Consider the following 27,169-nt stretch of genomic DNA (forward strand, 5'->3'; position numbering starts at 1 on the left):
GAGAGAAGCTTGGCAGCTACATTAGCCCAGTTCCCTCAGGACCCTGGGATGCATGTCGTCTGCCCCCATAGACTTGTTACGTGTTCAGTTTCAGCAGGCGGTCTCGAACCTGCTCTTTGCTACCTGTTCTTTGCTAATTACGTTAGTAGAATGTTAGAAAGTTACTCAGATAAATATGCAAAAGAAGGAAATGCTAAAAGCATGTGTATCTGTGCTTGTATGCTTTATGGTAATACCTAATTTCATACTTGCTCCTGTGCTTTTTCCAATTTTGCTTCCCTGCGGATATTGAAAAGTACAAGTTAGCAAAAGGATTGATGTAGGGCTATTGTAGTAAAAGAGAGGCTTGTTTTTAAGATCCACTTTGAAAAGTCTGTATTGAAAGAGACAGCATGGTAAAAAGAGGGAAGGGACCTCTACGTAAGGTGTCTGAATATTGCCTGGATGAGTTGATCTGTCTGCTTTAGAGTTACTATGGAAGGCTACAAAAAGTTACTCGACATTTGGGATTCCGGGCATTATTTCTAGAAGTGGTGACCCTCATAACCAATGGGAGCTGTGAAGTTCTTATGAATGCCACCAAATTTGATGCAACATATTTCCTGAGATCCAGAACTATTTATATATTGACCTCTCTTCCTCAGCTTTGTGTATATAAAATTGGAAATAACATCCCTGAGTCTTGCAGGAGTTTTCAAAGAAGATTATTAGAGTATAACTTGCACACTGTACTGCTCAACACCTGTGGTGGGCTGGCTGTGGCCAGCTGCCAGGCGCCCACCCAGCCATGCTCTCATTCCCCCTCCTTGACAGGATGGGAGAAAACAGGCTGAGAGTAGTTCGAGAGAGAGGGAAATCAGCAATTACTGTCATGGGCAAAACAGACTTAACTTGGGGGAAATTAATTTATTGCCAATTATAAATTTACTTGGATGGTGAGAAAGAGACAAAACTCGAATGCCTTCCCCCACCCCCTCCTTTTCTCAGGTTCAACTTCACTCCTTTCTTCCCGACTTGGTAACCGGGGGTTGTGGTCAGTTCCTCTCTGCCGCTCCCTCCTCCTCGCACTTTTCCCCTGCTCCCGTGTGGGTCTTTCCCACAGGCTGCAGTCCTTCACAAGCTGCTGCAGTATGGGTCCTCCTCTCTAGCTGACAGGAAAATCTGTTCCAGTGTGGGTTCTCCACAGGTTGTGGTTCCCCCTGAGCGCCTCCACCTGCTGCTTTGTGGAGTCCCTGTGGCTGCTGTGTGGGCATGTGCTCGGGCATGGCCCTTCATGGGCTGCAGGCCGATCTGCTCCAGCACCTGCAGCACCTCATCCCCTTCCTTCTTCCTGGACCTTGGTGTTTTCAGGGCTGTTTCTTGCTCTTTTCTTTCCTTGCTCCTTGCTTGCATATGGTATTTTGCCCTTTCTTAAGCATCTTTTCTCTGAGGTGCCACCAGCTTGGCTCAGCTGAGTCTTGTGGGGCTGGGGGTGCTTGTTGCAGCTGTCTGGAGCCGGCCATGTCTGGCCTGAGGCCTCTGGCTTCTCCTCATGGTGGGTGCCCCTTCAGCCCTGACCCTGCTGCTGACAGCTAGACGTGTAAACCCAGAACCGCACCACAGGAACTCTCATGGAAAAAATAACTCTGCTTTGTAGCAGAGTCTGAATAATGGACGTACACTGAATGTGGAGAAAAGAATTAAGTGTTGAGTAAATGTTGATGATTTGAATATTATTCTTGTTGTATGCTAAATGGCACAAGGTCTGCGTAGAAAGGATATTTGTTTGTGTGACCAAGTGGTTAAAACTACCTTAATGAAGAAGTACAGAGTACTGAAATAACGTTATGTTTGTCATGGTTTTCATTCTGATGTCACTCAGCTTGTCTTTGTACTCTAGTCTTTTAGCATACTTTGTATTTCATCTGTATGTGTGGGCTCTGTGTATGTACTGATGCCTAGCATGCTTACTGAAGCATTTAAATCTGCTTCAGTGGTACTCTGAGATGTTTTGTTAAGCTATCTCAAATGTTTTAACTGAGAGGCTAAAATCCATCACAATATGATGAATAACCCAGGAGCTAAATTGATGATTTAATATTTATCGGGCTTTTTACCTGTTGCAATCTTGCATGTTTCCTTCCTGCTGTACTGCTGGGCAGGGAACTTTAAAACAAGAGAAATAACATCAGGCTTCAGGAGAACAACAGAGTACGTGTTATTGGGTTTATTGACTATTCTTATTCTGCTTTTTTAAATCTTAATCTTTGTTTATTGAGTATTTTCAGACAATGCACTTGTATGGGTTATTTCAAAAGGGTCTGAATTGTTTGGCAGATGGACCATTGGATTGGGTAGGTCACTTCAGGCTTTAAGGGAGAGATCTAGTTTTCTTGGCAGGCAATGAAGCCTATGTAGCACAGGGAGAAATACAGGGCTGACTATCCATGGCCCTTCAGTCCTGTTTTACCCCATCTGCCAGGTTTTGGTGGCTAGTACGCTCAAGTCTTTCCACCAAGACTCCTGTCCAATTTTTCTCATGTAGGATTACGTTAGTACTGCTATTAGTTTGGATACTGGAGGTCAACACAACAGGCTAGGAGAAGAGTGGCTGGAAAGCTGCCTGGTGGAAGAGGGTCTGGGTTGATAGTCAGCTGAATTTGACCTAGCAGTGTACTCAGGTGGCCAAGAAGGTATTCTTGCTTTTATCAGAAGTAGCATGGCCGGCAGCACTAGGGAAGCGATTGTCCCCCTGTACTTGGCTCAGGTGAGGCTGCACCTCAAATACTGTGTTCAGTTCTGTGTCCCTCACTACAAGAAGGACATCAAGGTGCTGGAGCACGTCCAAAGAAGGGCAACAAAGCTGGTGAAGGGTCTAGAAAACAGGTCTTATGGGGAGCAGCTGAGGGAACTGAGGTTATTTAGCCTAGAGGAAAGAAGGCTTAGGGGAGATCTTATTTCTCTCTACAACTACCTGAAAGGGGGTTGTAGTGAGGTGGGGGTTGGTGTCTTCTCCCAAAGAATAAGTGATAGGACAGAGAAAATGACCTCAAGTTGTGCCTAGGGATTTTTAGGTTAGATATTTGGAAAAATTTCTTCACTGAAAGAGCTGTGAGTCATTGGAACAAGGCTGCTCAAGGAAGTAGTTGAGTCACCATCACTGGAGGTATTCAAAAGATGTAGATGTGGTGCTTAGGGATATGGTTAGTGGTAGAGTCGTCAGCCTTATGTTAATGGTTGGACTTGATGATCTTAGAGGTCTTTTCCAACCTAACTGAATTTATGATTCTGTATAACCTGTTACTGATCTCTGGGCTTTCTGCCTGTTCCTTGTTTCTGTTCTTCAGGCACAATGGTTGGTGATCACACACGTTTGGAGTTCCACAACATTGAGACAGGGATCATGACGGAGAAACGTTACATCTCTGTCATCCCTTCCAGCTTCATTGGCCACCTCCAAAGCCTCATGTTCAATGGGATGCTTTACATTGACCTCTGCAAGAATGGTGACATTGACTATTGTGAGCTGAAGGCACGCTTTGGTCTCCGCAACATTATAGCTGACCCTGTGACGTTCAAGACCAAGAGTAGCTACCTGAGCTTGGCCACCTTGCAGGCTTACACATCGATGCACCTCTTCTTTCAGTTCAAGACCACTTCAGCTGATGGTTTCATCCTCTTTAACAGCGGTGATGGAAATGACTTCATTGCAGTAGAACTAGTCAAGGGGTAAGTGAACATTCCGTTGTTTTCTACCAGGGTTCCATGTTAAAGATAAGCTTAAAATACTTGCATGAAGACAAATTCATCTCACATACTTTCTGTTTGCTGAGGTTTATGACAAAGCAGTTGGATGTAAACACTGTAGCTTAAGGGACTCCCCATTGGCTTCCCCCCTATGACTTAGGGAGATTCACTTTTTACAGCATGAAATACTGAACTTTCAACTCCTTTAGATTTGGTTATGCTAACATTTTGTCTTGTTAACCTTGCAGAGCAGCACAGAGGAGGAAATGTGCCCAGGGTTCTGAGTCTTCTTTTTTTTTCCTCTTCTTCCCCTCTTCCCCTGCAACAGACCTGGTGCATTTCTGCCACCTCCACTGAAGGGGGAAAAAAATCTTCTGGGCTTCCAAATTTTTCTTGTTTTTCTTCTGGTGATGCTCAAGAAAAAGCAAACTCAGCTTACTTTTGAACAACTGTATTCTTTTGGCAAGGTCAATGGCTTTAAAAACAAAAGCACCTTTGTTAGTTGAATAAATGTTTATCTTGTACTCATCTAGATACAGCAAACATGAATTCCATGAATAGGCTTTACTAGTCCTGTTTATTTCAGTATAACTAAGGAACTAATGTTCAGTTTGTTTCATTTTTTCATTTTTAACTTTGCATGTGTTTCTGGGACATTGAGTAATAACTTAAAAAGAGTCATGAGCTCCTGGCTCTGTGGAGGGTTTAATTTTGCTGTTTCTTTTCTAAAAAGAATATTTCTCTCTGTCCTCAGGTGGATTTCTGTGTTTGAACTATATAAATAATTCAGGGTAACACTCTCATGACTTCAGTCTTTGTTAGGGTCTTTATATTTTGCCAAAAGATGTGCTAATTGTTTTGCAGCTGTTTGAATAAGCCTATGCTCTCATGTGAATTTTAGTACAGTATTTTGAGTGAGTTTCCCAATTAACTTTTTAAGGGGGTTATTCAAAACTCAGAATCTGGGGAATAGGTGCCCTAAATAAGCGTGTCTAGTGTTGTTCTTCGCTACATCTATTGATCTTACCTGTTTTTAAAAATAATTATGTGCATAGTCAAAAGTTCTTGTGGATCTGCAAGAACTTTATGAAAAAGAGGAATATTTTATTATTAGAATCTGATTACTTCAAGTGTCATCTTCTCAAAATACAAATTCTTCTACTTTTTTTGTAGAAAGAACCGTACTTTTTCAAATCGGTGGCTTAAACTATGGCTGACTAGAACTTTCTAATGCAGAGACACTTCACTTCGTGACTTGCTTAGGCTATTTTTTATCATCTCTAGCCCTCATCAGTAGTGCTAGATTTGTTACAGAATTTTAACTGTTTTTTACTATGCTTACAGGTATATACATTATGTGTTTGACCTTGGAAATGGACCTAATGTTATCAAAGGCAACAGTGACCGTCCTCTCAATGACAACCAATGGCACAATGTTGTCATCACCAGAGATAACAGTAATACACACAGCCTAAAGGTGGATACTAAGGTGGTCACTCAGGTTATCAACGGTGCCAAAAATCTGGATCTTAAAGGTAAATTCAAAAAGAAGGATGTTTTCCTTCATCCCCTTTATTCTGGCAAGTCTTAACCAGTACACGAAAGAGCTAATAGAAATCATGGGTTTCAGAACAGTAAATCTGGAATTTGCTGATTTTTGGATTTCAATTCCATTTTTCTCTTTTTCTGTTTGGCAACTTCCTGTAGCAGAATAGGTCGTCATATTTTGTTTTTGCTGTTGTTTTTTCCTCAAATTGGTCAATCTACAGTTTTCTCTAGTTAAGATACAATTATGTTTTTGTTAGAAACAGAGGAGATCCTGGAGAAGTACAGCTGTTTACAGCATGTGTCTTGCATTGAGGGGTGATAGGTGATGAAATAGGATGCTACAATGATTGGCAGTGTGCGTCTGTGTGTGCAGACGTTAAAACTGTTGGAAGCCCAGGACTGTGGAATATAGGGCACTAGTGCTGATGGGAAAGCACATTGGCAAAGTCAATGAGCAGGCCACATATGGTTCAGAATCATAGAATGGCCTGGGTTGGAAGGGACCTCAAGGATCATCTAGTTCCAAACCCCCTGCCCTAGGCAGGGACGCCACCCACTAGATCAGGTTGTTCGGGGCCTCATCTAACCTGGTCTTGAACACCTCCAGGGATGGGGCATCCACAGCCTCTCTGGGCAACCTCTCTGTTCCAGTGCCTCACCACCCTAAGTGAAAAACATCCTTCTAACCTCTAATCCAAATCTCCCCTCTTTTAGTTTAAAACCGAGATCAAGTTCAGATTAAGTAATACTTGCACACCCTGTAAGGGAAATAAGTTCATAATTGCTACTATTTTACATTAAAGTGATGTTGCATACAGAGTTCTGTGAGGATGAGAGTAGAAAATGATGCTTTAGGTTAGGTTAAGTTTCAGTTGTACTTGGATGTAGTTTAAGGGCACCACTGAGACATCATCTTTGCACAGTAAAGAGTCAGAAATGACTTCTGGGCCTGTAAAATAACCTACTTTGCTTTTAACCTTTCCTAAACAGATGTTCAGCTCACTATATTCATGTAGGATGTGGGGAAAAGCCTGTTTAAAACGTATGTAACTTTCTTCTTCTATGTTTCACCTTTTCTCCTCCAGGTGACCTCTACATTGCTGGCCTAGCTCAAGGCATGTATAGCAACCTCCCAAAGCTAGTGGCCTCACGTGATGGATTTCAGGGCTGTCTAGCATCTGTGGACTTGAACGGGCGTCTGCCTGATCTAATCAATGACGCTTTGCACCGCAGTGGGCAGATTGAGCGTGGATGCGAAGGTACAACCGATTTCAGAGAAGTTCCTCTCTCCTGTACTCTCTTACTTCACTGCTGCCTCCTGTGCATCTAGTTATCCACTTTATTGTCTGTTTTGTTAGTTGGCTTTCATCATGACATCCTTCACTGCAATCTGTGCTCCCAAATGCAGTTGAGGATAGCTAGCCTCTGTCTCTGTAGACCTCATCATTAGCAGTTTTTCTCTTGCCTATTCAATCACCCATGAAGTGGTACCTCCAGTAGTGGAAAGGATGGTACTGAGATGGACAGCTCTTTATATGTGCTTTTCTCAGAGCTGTTCATTAACTTCATAATACTTTTTAAATGCTTTCAAAGATGTTCTGAGTCTGCAATTCAGTAGTGCTTCAGAGGGCTCTTTTGGCATTTGCAGAAAGAATTATTTTGAGACCAAGTAGAGGCAGGGGAAATGGAAGGTGGAATTTGTAACTGCTAGTTGAAGATCAGACCATAACAGTAGTTCATTTTTGAGGAAGTGGGCTTTCAATGAAAGCACTGGAGGCTATTCCTCCAGCGTTATCTCTACTGTCTGGAAAAGTTTTTTTTATTTTTTTTCCATACTTTCTCTCTTCCGGCTGATATGGAAACAGATGTGCTCTGTGCCTTCTTGAAGCATGTAAATAGCAGTGATTTCTTGATGTTTCTTTAAATAATTTATTGTTCTTGTTTAGTTCCTGTTTTTTTAAAGAACATCAACATCAGCCGCAGTAACTCAGGAATATGCTTACCAATTCCCATAGCGTGTGGATTACTTGGCATCCAAAAAAATCAAGGTTCTGTTGGTTGGGTTAACTGAAAGCGACCATTATGTCTAGTTCAACTGAACATCCATCTGCTTTGTTTGCTACTGGTCAGTAGAGGAAGATAGTTTTAACAGGAGAGGGGTGTGGTGTGCATGTTTGCTAAGACACATGTCCCTGACTGGTGCTCACAGAGAGGACTTCATGAAATGAATTTACTTATTTCCTTACCATGTCAAGATTTCAGGTTACATCACTTTGAAATATAGACACTTGTCAAGACTGTCCCTTCCTAGGACTGAAAGTATCATCTTAGAGCCATCTTTGAGTACTCATAAAACATCAGATTGGTTCTTGAGTTAAATCGAACCCCTTCATTGTCTCTGGGTCCTCTGGTTGGCTGGAAGCTCCTGTGTTTCAGCCCTACTGCCGCACTCCCACAATAATGCTTTGGTTTGTGAGAATTTTGTCATAAGAGCCCACTCAGTATCAACTTCAATTTCACAGTATTGGTAAGTTCTGCATAGCTTTAGGCTGTTCTTTTTTCTGCCTTTTTGCTGCTTTTGAGTGTGTTAACCACACTGTTCCTTGTGGAAGTGAGCATAGTATAACAGAACTTGTGGTTTTGCCCATTTGTAGCTGAGCTAAAGTGCTAAAAGAAGAAATGCATCTTTTCCGTGTAGTTATTTATGAGGTTCAAGGAAAAAAAAAACAACACCATTTGGGGTTTTTGAAAATCATTTCTGATTACCTTCAGTGCACTGAAAGCTCTCCTTTAATGTTAGTGATTTCTGGTAATTCTTCTATTTAAAACTAGCATAATCTGGCTGTATAGCCTGCATATTATCTCTACTAGTCTTTCTCCTTCAGAGGACATTTCATTAGATGAACATGTTCTGTGTGTGCCTCTGGAACAGAATGATGATGTTTTCCCAGAAGACTTGGCACCACTATTAGAGCTATTGGGTTTCCTTCTCCTTGTACCCAGTGCAGTTCTTTGCTTTACTGTCCTATTATTCAGGTTGCATAATATCAGTGACACTCCCAGAATGTGTAATGTGGCACTTATTTTGTCTGTGTACCTATCTGGTACCTGCAGAGCTGCTGTCTGAACGTGGAGATCAGTTCACTCTTAAAAATGCCAGGAATGTGAATTTCCCTTCTCTTCTAAAGTGCATGAAACAAGATTCAAAGTTGGAGGCAGCTAGAAATATAAAAAAAATGGATGGGAAGGTCAATGATGGCCTTCATTCTGCTTTGCTAGAACTTTTCTTGTAAAGCAATGCCCATGTTATTTCCTTGACTGGTCCACGCTCAGTGCCAAGCGAAATGTTGAAGAAGAAGGCGTTCTCTTTGCCAACGTATTTAGGATTATTAAAAACTGAGAAATAGGTCACCAGAAAGCTGTTTCATTTGAGTTTTGAATCACAGCAGTCCCCATGGCTTCATCTCACCTCTTGACTACTGCCTGCCACTGACTGTTCTAACAGTTGCCCCTGAAAAGCATATCTATCTCCCCTTCCTCTAAAGAAGGAAAAACTTTAAGCCTGTTGGATTCTTATTTAAGTCTCATTATTTCATTTCTGTCTGAAATGATCTTGGGTGTGTAGTCTTAACATCCTGAAGGGCTGAAGTTCTGAGCAGCTCCTGCTGTCTCGTGTTAAATGTGTTTGGAATAAACAGTTGCAGGCCTTTTGGGTCAATAGTTATGCTGTGTTAATTGTAGGACATGTTATTTCATCATGAAAGACAGTGGGGGAAAACATACATGAGGAGTACAGCATTAAAGGAATGTTTTTCCATCCTCACATGTGAATCTTGCTTTCCAGATGTGGTATGAGAAAGATTTTTGCTAATGCTTGTCTTTGTTGCAGCTTTGAAATTCTGTTGCAGCTTTGCATTCTGCTAATGCTCAGCTTTGTTGCAGAGGAAAGAAACCTAGGGAGTACAAGCATGTGAGATGTAGGTCAGGAGATAGCACTGTCCACCCAACATGAGTACTCCACTACAAATGGGTGACCTCGTTGCATCCTGTTTGCATTTGTTATCTCTATTCATGTATTTGTGTACCCTATTCCAATTAAATTTCCCGAAGTCTTACAGAAAAATAATGTGGTTTATTGTCTAGGTTCTACCACCATCCCCATTACATGCTTTTGAGCAGGCCATTGAACTTTCTTGGCTACATTGTTCCTGTTATGTGCAGGAGGATAATTCAGCCTTGCTCTGCGCCAAAGCACAAGCGAACCACATTCTGCAGTTTGCTCTGTTCCAGTGATGGGCTCTTATTTGAACAGGAGCAGGAAGCACTTTTAAGATAAATTATATTTATGTGAGAGTTATTTCTTTAGGATCTAGAGAATCCGAGTGCATTGTAAGGCAATGTATAGGAGTAATTAGCTGAAATGCAGGCATCCTGGAGACTGAAAATGTCTCGTATTTAATAGTGTATAGTAGTGCTTAACAAACAAAAAGAACAGTTCAGACCTACAGAAAATAATTACTTTCTGTCTATCACCTACCAGTTTTACTCTTGCAATTTCATTAAGAAATTATCTATGATGGAACTAGATTACGGCAGCACAGCTGAGTGACCTCTTTATCCTGTCCACAAAGGACATAGGTTTGTTATCTGAAATGTCAGCTTCCTTTCGCACTATGCAGTTTCCTTGTGTTCAGTATAAACTTAAGCTTTCAGATCTTGAAATCTACCACTCAGTCACCAGTGTGCTGGCCAACATGATAGCTGCCACACTGTCTGTGTAGTGTGTTTTTTGTTATTTTGTTTGTTGAGATGTCGTATAGGGCCACCTTTTTTGGCAAAGAATGGATTTCATGGGTGATTACCTGAGGACGGAAGGGGAAAAAAAATCCAAAAGTGTCTGAAATGTCAAATGAGTCCATGGAGTTTAAGCCTATCCTACCCCATGCTTTTTCTTTTGGTAGTCTGTTTTTACAGCTCTTTTGCAATTGCTTCCTTTCTGATTACTCATGAACAACAGACAGCTCTTCATTGTTTTTGGGAAGGTCTGGTCATGTCCATGATGGCAGCTTGTGTTTCCCTGGAAGATATTCAGCAAAGCCAAAAAACCTTCTTGCTGCCTGTTGTGTAAAATCTGTTCTGGGTTGACATTTTACCACCACATTTATTTAATATTTTTTTTTTACATAGAGTATCTTTAGCTCTCATGATATTGCAGATTTAACCACCGTCTTTTGTATAAGATGGTCCTTTTCCCTGCCACCACCTCAAAAAAAAAAAGAGTTGTGGGGAGAGCCTGACAGAAAAGGTACAAAAGGTAGGGAAGTTAAGACTGAAATGATCCCGGCTTCAGTGTTTACCCTAGAACAGCAAACGAGCAATTCAGGCTACAGAGCACTCTGAAGAGAACAAGTCAATTCTCAGAAAGGACAAAGAAGTAGTCTGACTTTGTGTTGGTGAACCACTTCTACTAGAAAATGCAAGTGTGTACTTTGCCTTCTTTGGGCACTGCTCTCTCCACCCATGAAACAGAGATGATATTCATCTATATGTTGTGAAAGTATGAAATTGAACGGTGTCTTGCAGAGCACATTTAAGCTGTGGGTGGAAGCTCCTAGACATGAGCTAAGCATTACAATTTGAGGACAAATCCTTTGTCACTACTTGGTTCTCTCAATCTCTAGCTCTGCAGCCTATAGGTTGTGGTTGGCAATACTTATGCAGCTGTTGAGTTTGAGTAATACAAGCTATTTCCATTTCTGTCAGACAAATATTACGGGTGATGCTGGAGAACTTGAGAGAAAAGATTTCTGCACTGTGTGGAATGTATGCTGGAAGTTGGAAGATAAAAGTTGGTGTTCCAAGTGACCTTCTTTCCTTCCAAGAAAGTAAACCGATTGAAATTTCAAATCATCTCCTCCTTGATTCTAGATTCCTAAAATCAGTTTCTTTTGCTAGGCATCTCATTCCTAGTTTTCCTATTAAATGAACGGATGAATTTGAATTTATTCCATCTACAAAAGTCAAGACTCAGTGACTTACTGCTTTTTCCTCACTGGTCCTGAAAGAAGCTATGTAGACATCTTGAAAACTCCATAAAAGGTTGAATGTGGATAAATATTAGTGAGTACTTACTGCAGCTGGGGTTTTCTCCTCTTTACTAATTTCCCATTTGTTCATTTATGTTTTCTTTCTTTTATTGAGAGCCTTGTGCGGCTTACTACAGGCACTAGAGCTATCTGAAATTCAGGTGCACCTTCTAAATATTCTCATTTCCACCTTTCTCCCCACAAAAGAAAGTCAAGCACACCTAACAGCACTGATTAAAGAATTTTTTTTTTCTTCTTGTGCTGTAGAGATATGGCTTCTTCCTCTCCTTGCCTTTCCTCAACTGTTCTGCTGATAACATCTCACAAAGGAGAGTGATTATTACTTAACTAAGTGGTGACTTTGCTCCAGATGTTTGGGGACTTTTTTTCATAATTTGATCCTCTTTCAGGTCCTGCATTAAAATCATAATCTTGTGCTACTTTCCATGAAATATTATAGTTAACCTTTGGAATTCACTAGTGCATGAGAAGCGTCAGTGACACAGGCTGCATAATCTGAAACACATTTTGCATACCAAGCAGTGTGTGGAAAAAAAAAATCTAATCTCACGCTTAAAATCTCACAGCAGGATAGTGTCAAAAAGGATTTCACCCTTCATCTACTCATTAGTGAAACTTCCAACATGGTGATACTTCACTTTTCTCTGTGGAATCAAAATTTGTCCATTGAAGAGAGGAGCATTAATTTACTCCATGATAGTTTGACAGCTCTACTGTTCTTTATGATTTTGTATTCCATTGTCACAGTGTTACTGGAATTATGGAACAAATGCAGGCTTTGTTCTTGCTCAGCTACAAAGAAGACAAGGAACCGAGCAGTTGGGAAAAGTGCTTGTTTATGTACAAATTACTTTCTTAGAACGCGTGTCAAGGAAGATGCATGGAGAAATGGGAAAAATTGTCCTCTCCCACATTTCATTCCCCCCCCCCTCCCCTTTTTGTTGTTGTTTGCTTGTTTGTTTTTGCATTTTATTTAAACAACTCTGGGGATTTTATGGCTCTGTGTAGTGGAGCAGCTCTAGAGGTGGGAAGAAAAATCTGTCTGGCTCAGGAGGGAAGGTAATTGCAATCTTGAGTCATTCATGGGCTGTGAAACAATAGCAAAGGTTCAAAACGTTAAACTTCATAGGAAGTACAGGAATGCCAGTTCTGGTTTATTGGGTTGTAAATGTAAAGTAAGAAAATGAGTGAAAGGGAGAGCTACCAATCTCTCTTCAGTATCAGCAGTTAATATTAGAACTTTATAAGAACAGAACATTACAAAGGTGAGTATGCACTTCTTAAATATCCATCTTTTGATCAATGAGGTCAGTGATTTGGTGTTTTGTTGTTCCCATTGTGCTGTATAATAGAAATGTGTAATCTTTGTTGGCAAGGGATTTGGGACCTGCTGCCTGTACTCCCATCTTTGTCCTGTGCTTTTTCCATGCTGTAAAAGAAAACTTAGAATCAAGGTATAGACACCAAAAATCTATGTGGCTTCCCTGTAAAATGGACTATCCGTGTACAAAAAAAAAAAAGGAAAAAAATATTTCTGTGCCAAATGGAAGACCGTTAGTGGTATTGTTTTGTTCTGCTTTGCTTTTTTATACTTTTCAATTTTCACCACGTTCACTTTGGTCTTCAGTCAGTCAGACTTGGTAGCTTTATGATTCTCTTTTTGCCTTGTGGATTATGATTTGAATGCAAATAAAAAGATCATTCCCACCGAGGTGAAAGAATGAGCTTGTACTGCTGTTATTTCTGTTGATTGCTTTGATGAGATTGCCAAAGATTGCACAGGTCTGAAGCCTGAGGAGCTATCTCTTTGCCTGCTGATTCAGACTTTCTTAAGAGTGTGTTGAAATTCATGAGCAGATATCAGCTCGTGAGGGGGAATTTTTTTACTGTCACTTTCCATCCAGTGTCAAGTTCAGTTCTGGGAATGAACAGAGGTTATCTTCTTCCAGAATTGTCAGTCCCCTATGGTTTTCTAGCAGTAAATCCACTGTGGACAAAGATTCAAGGCAATCTGTGCTCTTGTGAAGGGAGATTTATGTTCAGTTCCAGAGTCTGCATGTAGAAACAAAAATATTCCTGACTAATGATTTGAAAGTCAAATAGATTTTTGACTTAAATGGATTCTAAGTATTTCTCAAATGAAACAAAATCTCTCTCAAATTATCAGTAAATGCTGAGGGATTGGTGTTAAGAATGTGGTATTTTTCTCTTTGTACTCTGTAAATTGTGACCTTGTGTGTGTGAATGAAATACGTTGCCTCTCTCTCGTGTGGTTTTGTTATTTGTTGATCAGTTTTGTTTTGTTACAGTGGTGATGGGTTAAGGTAGCCATGTCCCTGTGTGTCCTTGTTCCCTGTGTTGTCCTTCATGCATGTGTTTATTATGCACATTGGCTGTGATGGTTATACTAATTGCTTTTTATTTATTTAAAGTGTTGTGACCCTGGTTTATCTGCCTTTATACTAACCTGTTGTTTATTGTTTTTGCTTTTTCTTTTTTTTTCTTTGTTTTTTTTTTTTTTTTGCTAACAAAGTTGAGTTGACCAAAGCTGACCTGCAAGGTAGAGAAGGTTCTTCTTCCCATTACTGTTTTGGACTGAAAGATGCCTTTATGTAACATTTGGTGCCTTTTTACTGGATGCAGTCACACCTCTGGGACTGAGGAGAATGACAAAACCCAGTCCTTCTGGAGGGAAAGTCTGGGTTGAGGAAGGACATGGCAAACCATGAAGGTGTTTTTGTTGACCCGAGAGGTTTGACTGTATCAATCTCTGTGGACATCTGTAAGAGCGCAGGTTGATTTCCTGAAATGGTTAATGATCTTTCAAGCAAATAGCAGTTGTGTATAGAGATATGGAAAACCCTCAGAGCTTTACAAGGCGGAAAAGTTGACTTGGATTCTTCAGTGTCAATACTAAGGAGTGAGACTGGATGATGAAAACTAGTTTTTATAACCTAGGCTTTGGAAAAAAAAAAAAAGTGTCTTTCTGGAATTTCAATTAAACTAAAAAAAAAAAAATCAAACTACAAAGTGCCTTAGTAGTTAGGCATTTTATAAGCCAAAATCGATCCAATTTGAGTACTGGCTGAAGTGATCATGCCTGATTAGCAGGTACTTTTATAAATACTAATTTTTATACCTCTTGTAGGTCTCTTTTTCAGAAACTTCTACTGGATAGTTTCTGATTTTTATAAAGCAGGTAGGGCTCTTTTGTGATGTTGATCCATACATGAAATTGCTATTGACATCTTTTTATTACTATTACTTCATAAGTAAAAAGGGAGCAATCGATGTTGGAGGCTGCTGAAAGGCTGAGGACTATGCGGGTGGTGTTAAAATATCAAAACTATGCAAGTGAAAATCTTTAAAGAGACTGAGAATAGCTTTGGTAGCAAAGGGAGGAAAAATTATGAAGAACCCAGGAAAATGACTCAAAGAGGTGAGGCCAGATAGTAATTGGGAACATACCGCTTGAATTACAGAGAAGTGGTGGGTTAAACAATGCTAACAGAAAATCAGTTTAATGAAAGCTAGGTCTTAGGAGACACAAAATGAAGAAAAACTTAATGGTACAATTACATACAAATGCTCTATATCCCCAGGAAGTAAGTAAGGAAACCTGCTTATTAGAAATTAATAGATCTTTGATTCTACCAGTATTAGAGAGGTATTTTCTATGGTGTTGAGAAGTCTATCCCTTTAAACTTCGTAGTGAGAGTATGTTTCCCAACATCTGAAGAGACTGCAGCATACAAAATAATTTATTCCTGAATCTTGTGGAAGCTTAAGAAAAAGTTCCTTTTTTTTCAGTGGAAAAGGAGTAAACCCTCTTACGTGTAAGAAGACAGAAGCACTTCACACTTCTCTCTGTTCAATAGTCCTGAAGCCACAAATGATATCTCTTACGATATCAGCTTAATCACCTTGAAATTTTGTGTCTAAGCCACAGGTTTAGTCTCAGGTTTTGTTGTGGTAGAAAATACAAAGTGTTCTTGTTTCAATCTGAGATAGAAACAAGACTTCCCAACAGTTTACATATCAATGGAATTAAGTTTTCTTTTTTTTTGGCTTTAACTTCATGAACTCCTTTTCCGTTCAGCAGCTGTGATGACCTGGCGATGTTCCTGTTCCTATCTAATGCACCAGGTGTAATTTTCCATTTAAACTATTCCTGTTCCATATTCCAGGGGTTGGCAGGTAGCAATTACCTTTGTGTCAGAACGTCATCTGCATTTTTTGGTGTAGCTGGCATTCTATGGCTTAACAGAAAAGGGAAAAAAAATGGAGGAATCAAAGGAAATGTTAATAGGTAATTGTTTTGTCAGTGTAGCAGGTATGAATAGGCAGAAGCATATTAGGAGGTACCCTCTTACCCAACAGACAACAAGTTTGACTGCCCGTCAGTCTTCAGAATGCACGCCCAGGAGTTCCTGTTCAATTTTTGACGTCCAGTGAGATGGATGCAGCATGAAGAAGAGGTGTTGTAGCCAAACAGATTTGTTTGTTGTTTTCATTTTCCAGGGGTCCTCAGAAACTAAAGGCTTTTCACAGCTGTTGAGATTCATTCCTACTCAAGTTCATATTGGCATAGAACCTTATAAAAATATTTACGTTTCAGATGGAGATACCTGACCATATGTACACCTAAGGAGAAATGTTTCTCTTGAGTACATTATGTGGATTATTGGCTTTTCAGGAAACCAACCTTTGCTAAATAGTCTTTCTATTTCAGAACATGAAACTTACCAGACCATGAGGTCTGGTTGCACAACTTTCCCACTGCTGTGATTTGCAGTAGGGAAGGGTGTTTTTCCAATTAACTGTATTTTTCTTGTTCACATACAGCACTTTCAGTCTTTCCTTCTTCCTTTTATTTTCTATGTTTGATTGTTTACTTTCTCTGCTTCATTTGCATTTCCTTGTCCCCTGCCATATCTCAGATCCAGGCATACTCCCTTTTATGCAGCTGACTTCGTGGTTTTTTTCCTTCCTTCAACAGCATGTGTACGAGTGCTTTTCTCAAGATCTTCTAGGTTGCTTAGAGAGGGAGAGAGGCAGGGTGACAAAGAGGGAGGGAGATAGGCATATGACAAGTTTAATCATGTAGATCCATCCTCTGTGGATTCCCATTCTTGCTGCTGATTCCCTTCTCCTGTCACCATGGGGTAAATGTGCTTTCCATGGGATACTTACACATTCGTTATCTTAACTAAGTCCTTGCTCCTGAAATTTTTAGATCAGTTGTGTTCTTGGAACAGAAGGACGTTGTGTTGTAACTGACGTCAAATGAACGGAGAAGTCAGGTTCGACTGAGGCACTGGGATGAATAGCTGTGTTTTCAGACTGCAGAATGCTGGCTTTTAAGTTATTTCTGACAGTGGGTAACTTTAAATATGGATTCTGCCAGATGCCTAACCTTATTTAGGTGATGAAAGGGATGATGAGTTCTTAACAAAATAAGGAACTCAGAGAGCTCAAAGAGCTGGCTTTGCCACCCTTGAAAATATCTTAGATTTTTTTTGGTTCTAGTGTGCTAAATTAAAGTCACTTTGTGATATTCCTGCTTTCTACCACCCATGATTCAAAATACAGGATCTGACTTTTTAAGTCTTTCGCTGAGCCTTGATTCAGCACGCCCCCATTGCTATATTGCAGTTACAGCATATGAGGTATGGTCCATCCAATGACGTGATGGTTCCATGGGATTCAGTCTCAATTTTGCTCACTTCTTACTCAGAAAAATCTTTATATATATATATGTGTGTGTGTGTGTACACACACACACACACACACACATATATATATATATATATAAATTGGAAATCTTATCTGTATTCAATTCCTCCTTAACCTGCACTAGGAATGAGTCCTAGAGCAGAATGGGATTCTGCCTAGTGCTTCTGGTTTCCAAGCCATGATGCCTCTCTCAGAGCTGTACTGGGCCTGTATTTTGAGTTCAGAAAAACAGAACATCACCAGTTATGAATGAAGGGTGCTGGCAGAAGTAATCTTTAAATTTATCATAGGTATAAATTGCCGATCATCATGTGTGACTGGCAGTGGTGAAGATTTCACTTTGTTACAGTATATGCAAGATCCTTCTTACCGAGGAAATAACGTGAACGCAAATGGTTCCTTTCAAAAGGAATGAATTTTCAATGTATGAAGACGGTGTTATGTACAAGTCCTAGAATGATTTCCTTTAGCTTAAAGCTTATTGCTAGTTATGATCAAAGCATGAAGCATTTGTGTTATAATCCTGCAGCTGTTCTATCAAGGAAACTGAATTCCTCATGTAACTCAGAAGAATGGTGAATACAATATCGTATCTTGTATTTCTCAAGTTCCTTTCGCTGCAAAGCGCTTTCAAATAACACAGCAGGAATGGCTTCTGTTGCTGAAGAAGAGAGCCCCCCTGTGAGATGAAACACGGCAGTTTTAGCAATGCACAGCAGTAGAACTCAAATTTTTCCGTTTCAGGGCAGAGAAATCCACCATACAGCTGAAACTTCGAGGAAGAGTCAGGGAGACTAATTTTTCCAAACAGTTTACGTAGGAGACATCTGGCTACTGTGCTCTTCTAAGGTGATTTTCTTCAAATGTTTAGTGGTAAAAAATAATAAACCATACATCTAGCTAGGTAGTCTGGAAGAAAAGTCCAATACTGGACTTATTCCCAAGAAAGTCTCAGATCTTGCAAGTCATCAGATCCTGAGGTGTTTCAGTAAGAGTCAGAGATGCAGAAATAAAGATTAAATGCTGTGGTTGTGGAATTCTCCTTTGCCATCCCATATTCCCAGTGAGCCTCCTCTGCTGATATGCTTAGTCTGGACAGGAGGTGACAGAGCAAGTCTCACTTCTGCTAGCAGGGATGCTTTCCTGTACTGGGGAGTTTTCTACTTCTGTATCTACTGCCCGCTCATGCCACATGCCCAGCAGAAAGTATGTTAAGAAGCTGTGTCAGGCCCAGCTACAAACAGATAACAAAAAACAAGGCCTTTGAACAAAAATGCACTCATGGGAAATAGCAAGTGCTGTCAGGATGTTGCAAATTCAAAGAGAACATTAAAGTCAGAATGCATATTTTTTTAATTAACTGTGTAGAGTGACTTACCAGATGTATCTCAGACTATGTGAAGGCTTGATCTGAAACTTTGCTTTAAAAATAATTCTAGAATGTTGAAAGTGTCGCCGAAGGACTGACATTAAAAATAGACCTGAAGCCTGATGGCATTGGTATTTTAGAACCATTTCTACTGCTCTTCATATAACTTCAGTTTGTCTTCCTTTCCTAGTTCATTAGCACTAAAGGGCACGTGCAGGGAAACAGAGTCTTCATTTTATAAACCTTCCTGTGCTTCTGTCACTTTGCTCCCTAATCTAAAATCCTAATCCCCTGTGACATCCCTGTTAGTTGCTCTGAACAAAATTCTGTTGCTACAGATGGAGGATTATGACACCAGGCAAGGACTGTAAGCAGCGGGAATAGACGAACTCTTGGAGACAAAGATGCTTTTACCATGCAAATGGCCCATAGTACTAAGGGGTGAGGCAAAGCGTAATACCCAGGATCTATGCTGTGCCGTCACAACTGACTCTAAAGACAGCCGATCAGGCTTCAAGCTTCTTTTTATTGTCAGCATTTCAGAATTCCTTGTCAGATGGTGCTTAGGGGTGATGTTTTTTCCTCTTGCTGCTTTAAAAATACTGTTACCATCTTCACAGTTGCTTGTTGTAAAATGCAATTCAGAAACCATGATACTGGGCATAATTCAAACGCCTTGGCTCTCTGGCCTGTCACTGCTGAGAACACCTCAAGCTCCAGTTACTAGGCTTCATGCAAGCTTCTTTTTAGAGTTGAGTTCTAGTACTTCCTCCTGTAAGTATCCTGGACAAAGGCTATCCCCAACACAGTAATGCCCATTATTTAGTCCAGTTGCTGATTAACCAAAGTGTTCTCAGTAAAGTGCAGGTAGAGCAGGAACACCGTCATTGAAATTGCTGTTCTGCTTTGCTTCTTCAGCCATTCTTATCCTCGGATAACTCGGAAATCTTAGACAAAATGACAACTAATATTCTATTTCAGACTAATATTCTATTTTATTCCTTCTTTTCTGGGGCCAGAGTAAGTCTGAAGTGTCCGACCTCAGCCTGACACCTGTATGTTGTCTCTGGTTATATCCATGTCTTTTTATAAGTGTAAGGGCAAGGGAGAAGTGTGTCCGTACATACACCTAGCAGCTCACACCCTACGGTCTGTCAGTGCTGCTGTAAACCTAGAGGGGTGGTATGTTAATTTCACACTGTGCCAGTGAGACCACTGGGATTCATACAGCTGAAGATGAGTTGGGGGGTGGGAGGAGGGGAAGTGTTGAAAAATGCTGCTTGGCTTTCTTTTGGTATGAAAAAACACACTGTTTTGCTGTGGCTGCTGCTGCATCTTTACAGTAGGTGAATTTTTCAGGGATTTTGTTGTCTGCTCTTCTTGTCTGCACTTAGGCTTCTACTTAGAAGGGTTTTATTTATTTATTTATTTAAACAGTATAACAGATCATGGAAGAAACTCAGGTTTTCGTTGATGTTCAGTTAAACTGCCTGCCTACTGATCTTCATGTGCTCCTTCTCACTGACACTGAGATGTAAAGAAGCCAAGATAGTGAAGTAGTGACTGAAGTTCATACATTCTGTTCTCACAGTAGGGATGAATGGTCTGGTGGGAAGAGGGGGAACTGTGCACTAAAACTGAGTGTCTGTTCCTGGCTTGGTCTTTGAGTTGTTGGGAGGATTACGGCATGATGCGTAGCTTCCAGTTAGATGCAAGAGCTGAAAATGCTTGTAAATAAGGAAGGGTCTAGATGGACAATCTGAATATCATAGATGCTATACAACCATGGGATCCAGTGTAGGTCTTGGTAGGTGGTGGCTGAGGTTTTTCATTTTGAGTTAAAATATTTGAAAATAGTATCTCTACTTTAATGCCTCCCATCTCATCTGTAAAGTACAGGTGGTACTTCTGATGTAATGAAGAGATAAGGGTGAAGTGTGGGATGAACCTAATGGAACTGCTGTTGCTAACAGACTAATGAATGTTGGTGAAATGGGTAGAATGATTGTTCGCTTTATCCTTATGCTGTTGTCCTTAGGGTTAGACTGGAAATGTTTGAGATTGATCTAAGGCAGCCTAGCCTGTTATCTTCTACGCTTCTTGTTATCTTCTACTTTTTTCTTTTCCACTAAGTGTAGGATATACAATAGCAGATATGGCAACTATAGTTGTAAGTTTCATTTGAAGTACTGCACAATAGGAACAGTATACCTGTCTGGATTACTGAAGATAAAATGTTTTCTAGCAAGTAATGTCCAGGCTTATCTTGTTTGTAATATATAGCTTGAAGCTTCAGTTCTGCTCTCAATTGATTCAGAATCCAGCTACCTCCTTGTGGATGACATAGTAACTATCAGAGTTCTTCTGATGTGAAGATCACTCTTTTGCCTGTTATTTGTGTCTTTGCAAGGTTATCTGGGTGGGATAGCAACAGTTAGCTCCAAATAAGAGACATGAAAGGCTGTTCTGTTAGTAATGGCTGCTTCCCCCGAAAGCTGTGGAAACCTGTCCAGAGTAAAGCCTCATGGAGTAATGTCATGTGTTTTTTTTTTTTTTTTTTTCTTCGGTTTTGCACTTCACTGATGTGTTTCCAGAGGAACCTATGTAATGGTTCTTTGGGTAGGATGAAACATTGTTCATGGGCCTGTTTTCTAGTCTGCAGCCCTAAAACAAAGGGGATCAAACTTCAGGGGAAGCACATCAAACTGGCAGTGTTTCAGTTTTCCTTGCATCACACCATATTTTATCATAAACTTCTGTGAATGAGTGCTGAACATATAAGTTGAGCCTGCCTAAGAGGGAATATCTTGCTGTTCACTCTTCCTCCTTCCTGTCTGTTAGTTTGCTGTTTGTCGTGGAATGTACAATTGTCTATGTGCTCTTTTACTCGAGTTTGTTGCACGTTCAGGAATGGAAAAGTGGTTAGTGCTTTCTCTGTTCTGCATGAGAACTTGATAGTAACGGTAATGATGACTTGGAATTGTTGTGGGTCTCACTAAAATAATTTTTTCAGCTTTGTTTCATTCTTTTCTTGTCATCCCATCTCCAGGACCAAGCACTACCTGCCAGGAAGATTCCTGTGCAAATCAGGGCATCTGTAATCAGCAGTGGGAAGGTTTTACCTGTGATTGCTCCATGACATCGTATTCTGGAAGCCAGTGCAATGACCGTAAGTAGCATTTTCCACTGGATTAGAGAGGGATGAGAGTTCTGAAAGAGCACAGAGGAAACAGTTTTACTTAGTGGAAATACAAAGCTTTCCAATGGTAAAGCCAAGCTTTGATTCTTTGAAAGGTTTCTTGAGCCATACCCCGGGTTATTTCTCTCATTGTTAAAACAAGAATATGAAAATATATACTTGGTACATGGGTATTGAGGGAGCGGGGATGGTGCTGTTTTATCCCCTTTTTTAAAGCTAACTCAACCAGATCAAGGATGATAATTGATGTTAATTGAATTCCTAGTTTAGAGAAAACAGGAATGAATTGTGTGTACTATTTACATAGGTACAAACTAGCAATATCTTGTATACTGAGTTACGCTTTGATGTTTTCATTCAAACTTTGGTGGCAGAAATGCAAAATCCATATAAAACTGATGAGCGTTGTTCTAGATTGGCTTCTGTTGAGTTACTAGCTGTATGCAAAAATGAAAAAAAATGGGAACTGGTTGGTAGAGTTTTCAGTTAAAACTGGATGGAGAATTAAACACAGCACCAGTGTTGTGCTTCCTGGTATGTTGATTTGCTTCTCAAAATATTGGATATTATGTTATTGGCCAATGAATATTAAGATCTTTGATAAAATAATTGAACAAAACCCCAAAGTCATCCTCTGGGGCGAGATATAAGCCTTCAGATGTTCCCTCTGCTCATCCTGGTAAGGCTTTTGCTCCTGTCACCAGGGAGCAGATCACTTCAGCTCGACTGTCTCCTGACTTCTGTTATTTAAGCAGACAGCTAGTTCCCATTTCTCTCCCTGCTCCAAGGAGTTGAACAAAGGAGCATGTATTATAAGCACTGTAGTAAGTTATAGCAGTAGTTTACAATGCTTTGGTTCATTGTGTGCTGAAATTTTAAGGCTGGAAGATTCTTGCAGTCCACTCTGCCTGCATCTCACAAGCTGCTGCTTCCAATCAAGGGTCTTTATGGGAGACTTTGTTAGTGGTACAGCAAGGTGTGTGATATTGGTGCCACAGTACTGTCATATCTACACCTCTTCCCATGGTAATTTGAGATGTGGCTGAATTGATGGCAAACATGACTAACTACTTAATGAGTGGTGACAGTTGATTCCTGCCAAAGGCCCCAAAGCCTGCTTTTCTGTGAGTCATTCACTAAGTGCAGTGTTACCTGAACTGCTCCTCCCTTTCTCCCAGTGTAGTTGTCTCAAATATTGCAAAGGCCAACCGCTGTTCTGCAACACTGGCCGTACTACAGGTATGAAGGGTTCTACGAGCACACATTTAGAGGCTTCGGTGCCAGATCTGGTTTTGTGTTGATTTGGAATCCAAAATGACCTGACTGGGACTAGAAGAAACATTTCATATCAGGGCAACCAGATGCGGCTCTGATTTTCTGCTTTGTTTTATTTATTTTCTTAAAACAAGAGGTACGTAAGAAGGGGAAATTGGAAGCTGTATTGGACACCCAATTCTCCATTCCCACACTCCTCTTGTTCAGTCATTTGGCTTAGTCTTGCTAAGCATAGCACATTATAAAAACATCTGTGTAAAAGAAATGCTGCTTTGGAGCCTGTTGGGTTGCATTTGAGTACATGCTATGGAAATCTCTGAAGAGGTTATTGATACTGTCTTTGTTTCTAATATGCTGGGCTTCACCGCTCCAGAATGTCACAGTGCCCTTGTTATACTGTTGCTACTGACTTAGAGCAGGCTTTGTAGATTCAAAAAGACAGGTTTCTGTGTCTGTAATTGGGGATTCCTTGCTGCTTTTTAGAGCTAGTGGCTGGAAACCGTGCAGAGCAGAGACAATGGCTTGATTTGAGTTGGGGTAACTAAGATGAGGTAGTAGCCAGCTTTCCAGTGTCAGGCCTGGCTGGTGTTTTAAAAATGCTCACAGGAGGTTGTGGGTTTGAAAATGGTCCAGAAAGGTAAGTCATGTGGATTCCTGGAACACAACAGGACTTCGACCAGGATCTTCAAAACGTGCGTATAACCTCTTTGTATATGTTTTTTTAGTCTTTGCCTTGTATCAGGAGGGGAGATTTCTGCTCCTGGTTGCCTCATTATTTTACGAAGTCTCTGTGGAGAGGGACAAGTCTTGCTTCCTGTTCCTATCTATTAGATATTGTTGTTAGCATACCCCCCAAGTCTAATGCAAATGCAAGCACTTGTATGTTAATTAAATTACATGTTCTTCAGACTGGATTTATAGTAAATGATGGCAGGGGGAGATAGCTTCTGTGTAACCTGAAGCCATGTTATGCCTTGCTATTGTTTAGAAATGTACCAGACTATTTGGTAGAATGTTTTTTTCTTTTTTTTTGTTAGTTGTGTTTTTTGTTTATTTTTAAAAAAAACAGAAGTCAGTTTGGTGGATAGCTACTCCTTTTTTTTTTTTTGAACAAACAAATTGTCATTTCCCATTAATGTATATCAGATTATTGAAGTCAATAGAACAGGTCTAGATTTACACAATGAAAATGGTAACAAAAGTAAGACTAAGTGTGAATATAATTATCTCTTCATTTCTGTTAACTCATGGATCCACACCAGGAAATTTGTATTGTCACGTGTTTGCAGAATATTTTAGCAGCTCTGAGATAAATGACATACCTGGTGTTCTTTTAAAATAATCTTAATCATCTCTTTAGATCATCTCCAGTTATCAACTGATAAGTGTGATTTGTTATTTGCTACCTTAAGCTTTGCGAAGTTGCTCAATGTTATCAGTCGGGAAGGAAGTTTAGTTGAGACAGTTTGCTCTTTAATTTTTGTTCCAGGACTGGGCCGCTAAGATTCCCAATTTAGATGTAACTGGCTTGGGACTGCAGGTTCTGAGTGGCGAAGGAGAAGCACAGATAAACTAGGGTGGTAGAGATGCAGGAGGTACATCTATAGATGCCCATACACATTCATCGGTGTCACTTAACAAGAGGAGGATTTAAATGCCTAGTGGAAATGATGATACAACCTTAACTTCTAGCTATTGGGTAGCTCTGTTTTAGATGTCCTTTAATCTGCAGGAACCCAGAGTCCTCAGGATAAGAAATCAATAGAAGCTGTGAGCATAAATATACTTGTTTTAATGTGTTTCGAGTTAGGTAATTTTTTGCACCAATGTTTAAAACAAAACAAAAACTCAGTTTGAGACGGTCAAAAAAGTGAATTTGAACATCTGCCCTGTGTACTGGCTAGTACTGACACCTATAAAGAAAGGTGTAAATAGAAGAAATGGTACTATTTGGGAAATGCTAGCTACATTCTCCTTGCCATTTAAGATGCGTTCTTCCTTTTTCGAAGCAATTCCTCATTTCTCCTTGCCATATAAGATGTGTTCTTCCTTTTTTTGAGGCAATTCCTCATTTCTTACTCTTTACAGATGTTTTAAGCAGTCTAGCAACACACTCAATAAATCTGGGCTTTCAGCCTATTCTCATGATTTGTTTGTTACTCGAAGATGCAGGAAATCACCATTAATACACTGCAGTTGGTACTTATGGATATTGAACAACCTTTATATTCCAAAGTGTTGTATATTGCATAAACTGTTCAAATGCGTAACTTCGAGCAGATAAGGTACTGGAGTTGGAAGTTAACCTGCAATATTAATGAAATGCATTGCATCTGAGGGGAACTCCATCCTGCCTACCTAATTTAATTGAAGTGGGTTTTTACCATGATCTCACATGAAAACATGGTAGTTACAGACTCTTACCTGAGATGTGGCATGTGCTTAACTCTTGTCCCATAAACAGCTTTACAGATTCTGTACCTTATTCTTGTTCTCATCTGTCTGGACAAACAATGACATTTTCTTCCTTGCACAGAGAGAATGCATAAAAAAACCAAAAACCCTTCAGCGGTCTAGCTACTGGGAATGGTATATGTATGTCAAACTAGATCACAGAAAATACTGCTTGTTACTCAGTGCCTCATGCAGATGGGTAACACCAAGGGTCAGGCTTTGCAGGAGAAATTGCCAGACTAACACGAGTATGTATTAGGGAAGGCTGTCTGTAAAAGATCAATAGCCTGCAGCAATGACAAGCGCAAGGAGTGTATAAAGCACTTTTACAAACAGCTTTTTTATATCATTGTTGAAACAGTTGTTAAGACCATCTGCTGGCTCTTGATTTGGCTTTTTGGGGGGTATTTTTTCATTTATTTATAAACTCTGGGTGTTAATATATACCCAGTTTAAAAACAAGTTTTCAATTTGTTTGGTAAAAAGCAAAGGCAGCCCAAATTTATCATCTTGCATGTATATCTTCGTGTGCTTCCAGTCTGCATGCATTTCAGAGAAAGAGCCTGTTGATAAACAGAGCAATCTTCTAACCTTTTAATGGGATTGTTTTGCTAAGAAGTGCTTGTTTTGTTTATTTTTTGTCTGAGGGAGAGGCAATATTCAGGGCTGTTGTTCTTTTTGCATAATAAGTTATATTTCTCTTCAAATAATCCTTTTCATGTGATGCATAACCTATATACTTCTACTGTCTGTTGGTGAATCACATTTGAAGGAGGTAAGGATTAGAGGAAAAGAAAGTCTTGGTGACTTTGCTCTTTCATTCATTGACTTAGCACTGTTGTAGCAAGAGCTTTTGTGAACTTCAGTTCCGTAATCATAGTGAGTGAGGCTTAGTATCCAAAATCTTTTCTTCACTTGATTTTTAAAGGAAGGATATAAAAATTAATAAATGAAATCTAAGAGCAATATTTGAGATTAAAGCATACAACATTTTGGATAGAATGAGGAAGACTGAAGCTGGCCTCACTGCCACGTGTGTGTTGTGGGTGAGGTGCCAGGGGTGCTGGAGCACACCCTTCCCTCTTCCACTACTGTCCTTCCCTTCACCCCCACGTAAATGAATAAATGTGCAAGTGGATTGGTGCTTGTGGAGCATATTCTGTAGGCGAGGTTGCAAAGAGGCAGTGGCAGAACCAGCTTTCTTCATCCGTGCTTAGATAGCATGGCAGAATAGTCATGAGAGGAGGAGACTGCTAACAGGGAGAATGGCTGAAGTAGTAACCATGACTTTATGGTGATAGCTTTATTCTGATGTGCTTGGGAGCCATTCGTGCTCCCCTCTTGTGCTGCCTGTGTCACTAAGTGGTTACAGTTATCTCTAGGGAGGAATTCAGACCCCCAGCTGGGAGATGGTCCCTCTTGTCAATAGTTTTTTGTTTGCCACCATCTGGGACAATTTTTGTCAATGTCAGCATGCTCAGCTTGATTTACTTGCAAAAACCATTTTCATTGTTCATGTTTAATTACCACACGTTCATATGTAATGTGCCCAGCTTATCACTTAGTGAGTCAGAGAGCAAGAGGTTGCTAGTGTGTAGAAAATAAATCTGCATAGACTTCTTTAGTCATGCATGGCTAAATCAGTCAGCTGTTTAAATATCAGCACACTTAGGGATTTGCCTTTGATACTACAGAGACATCCACCCTACGTGAAGCAAGAGTCACCTCTGATTTATCTCGAGTGAATCATACTTT

The 27,169-nt window shown here is 40.1% G+C and overlaps 1 protein-coding gene across 22 annotated transcripts in view; it reads left to right on the top strand.

The window, feature by feature from the left end:
• NRXN3 (neurexin 3) overlaps nt 1-27,169 on the top strand; it is a 1,012,648-nt gene that overhangs the window by 455,829 nt on the left and 529,650 nt on the right. For 18 of the 22 annotated variants that reach the window (XM_066997130.1, XM_066997141.1, XM_066997143.1 and 15 more), the window contains 5 exons: nt 3,327-3,708; nt 5,071-5,261; nt 6,360-6,533; nt 13,915-13,941; nt 21,536-21,655. In XM_066997130.1, the coding sequence (XP_066853231.1) occupies nt 3,327-3,708; nt 5,071-5,261; nt 6,360-6,533; nt 13,915-13,941; nt 21,536-21,655 (894 nt within the window). The remainder of the gene's footprint in view (nt 1-3,326; nt 3,709-5,070; nt 5,262-6,359; nt 6,534-13,914; nt 13,942-21,535; nt 21,656-27,169) is intronic. The other 4 variants (XM_066997148.1, XM_066997132.1, XM_048059898.2 and 1 more) reach the window with 1 other exon arrangement.

This window comes from Anser cygnoides, chromosome 5 (assembly GCF_040182565.1).
Source record: "Anser cygnoides isolate HZ-2024a breed goose chromosome 5, Taihu_goose_T2T_genome, whole genome shotgun sequence".
Lineage (NCBI taxonomy): Eukaryota > Metazoa > Chordata > Aves > Anseriformes > Anatidae > Anser > Anser cygnoides.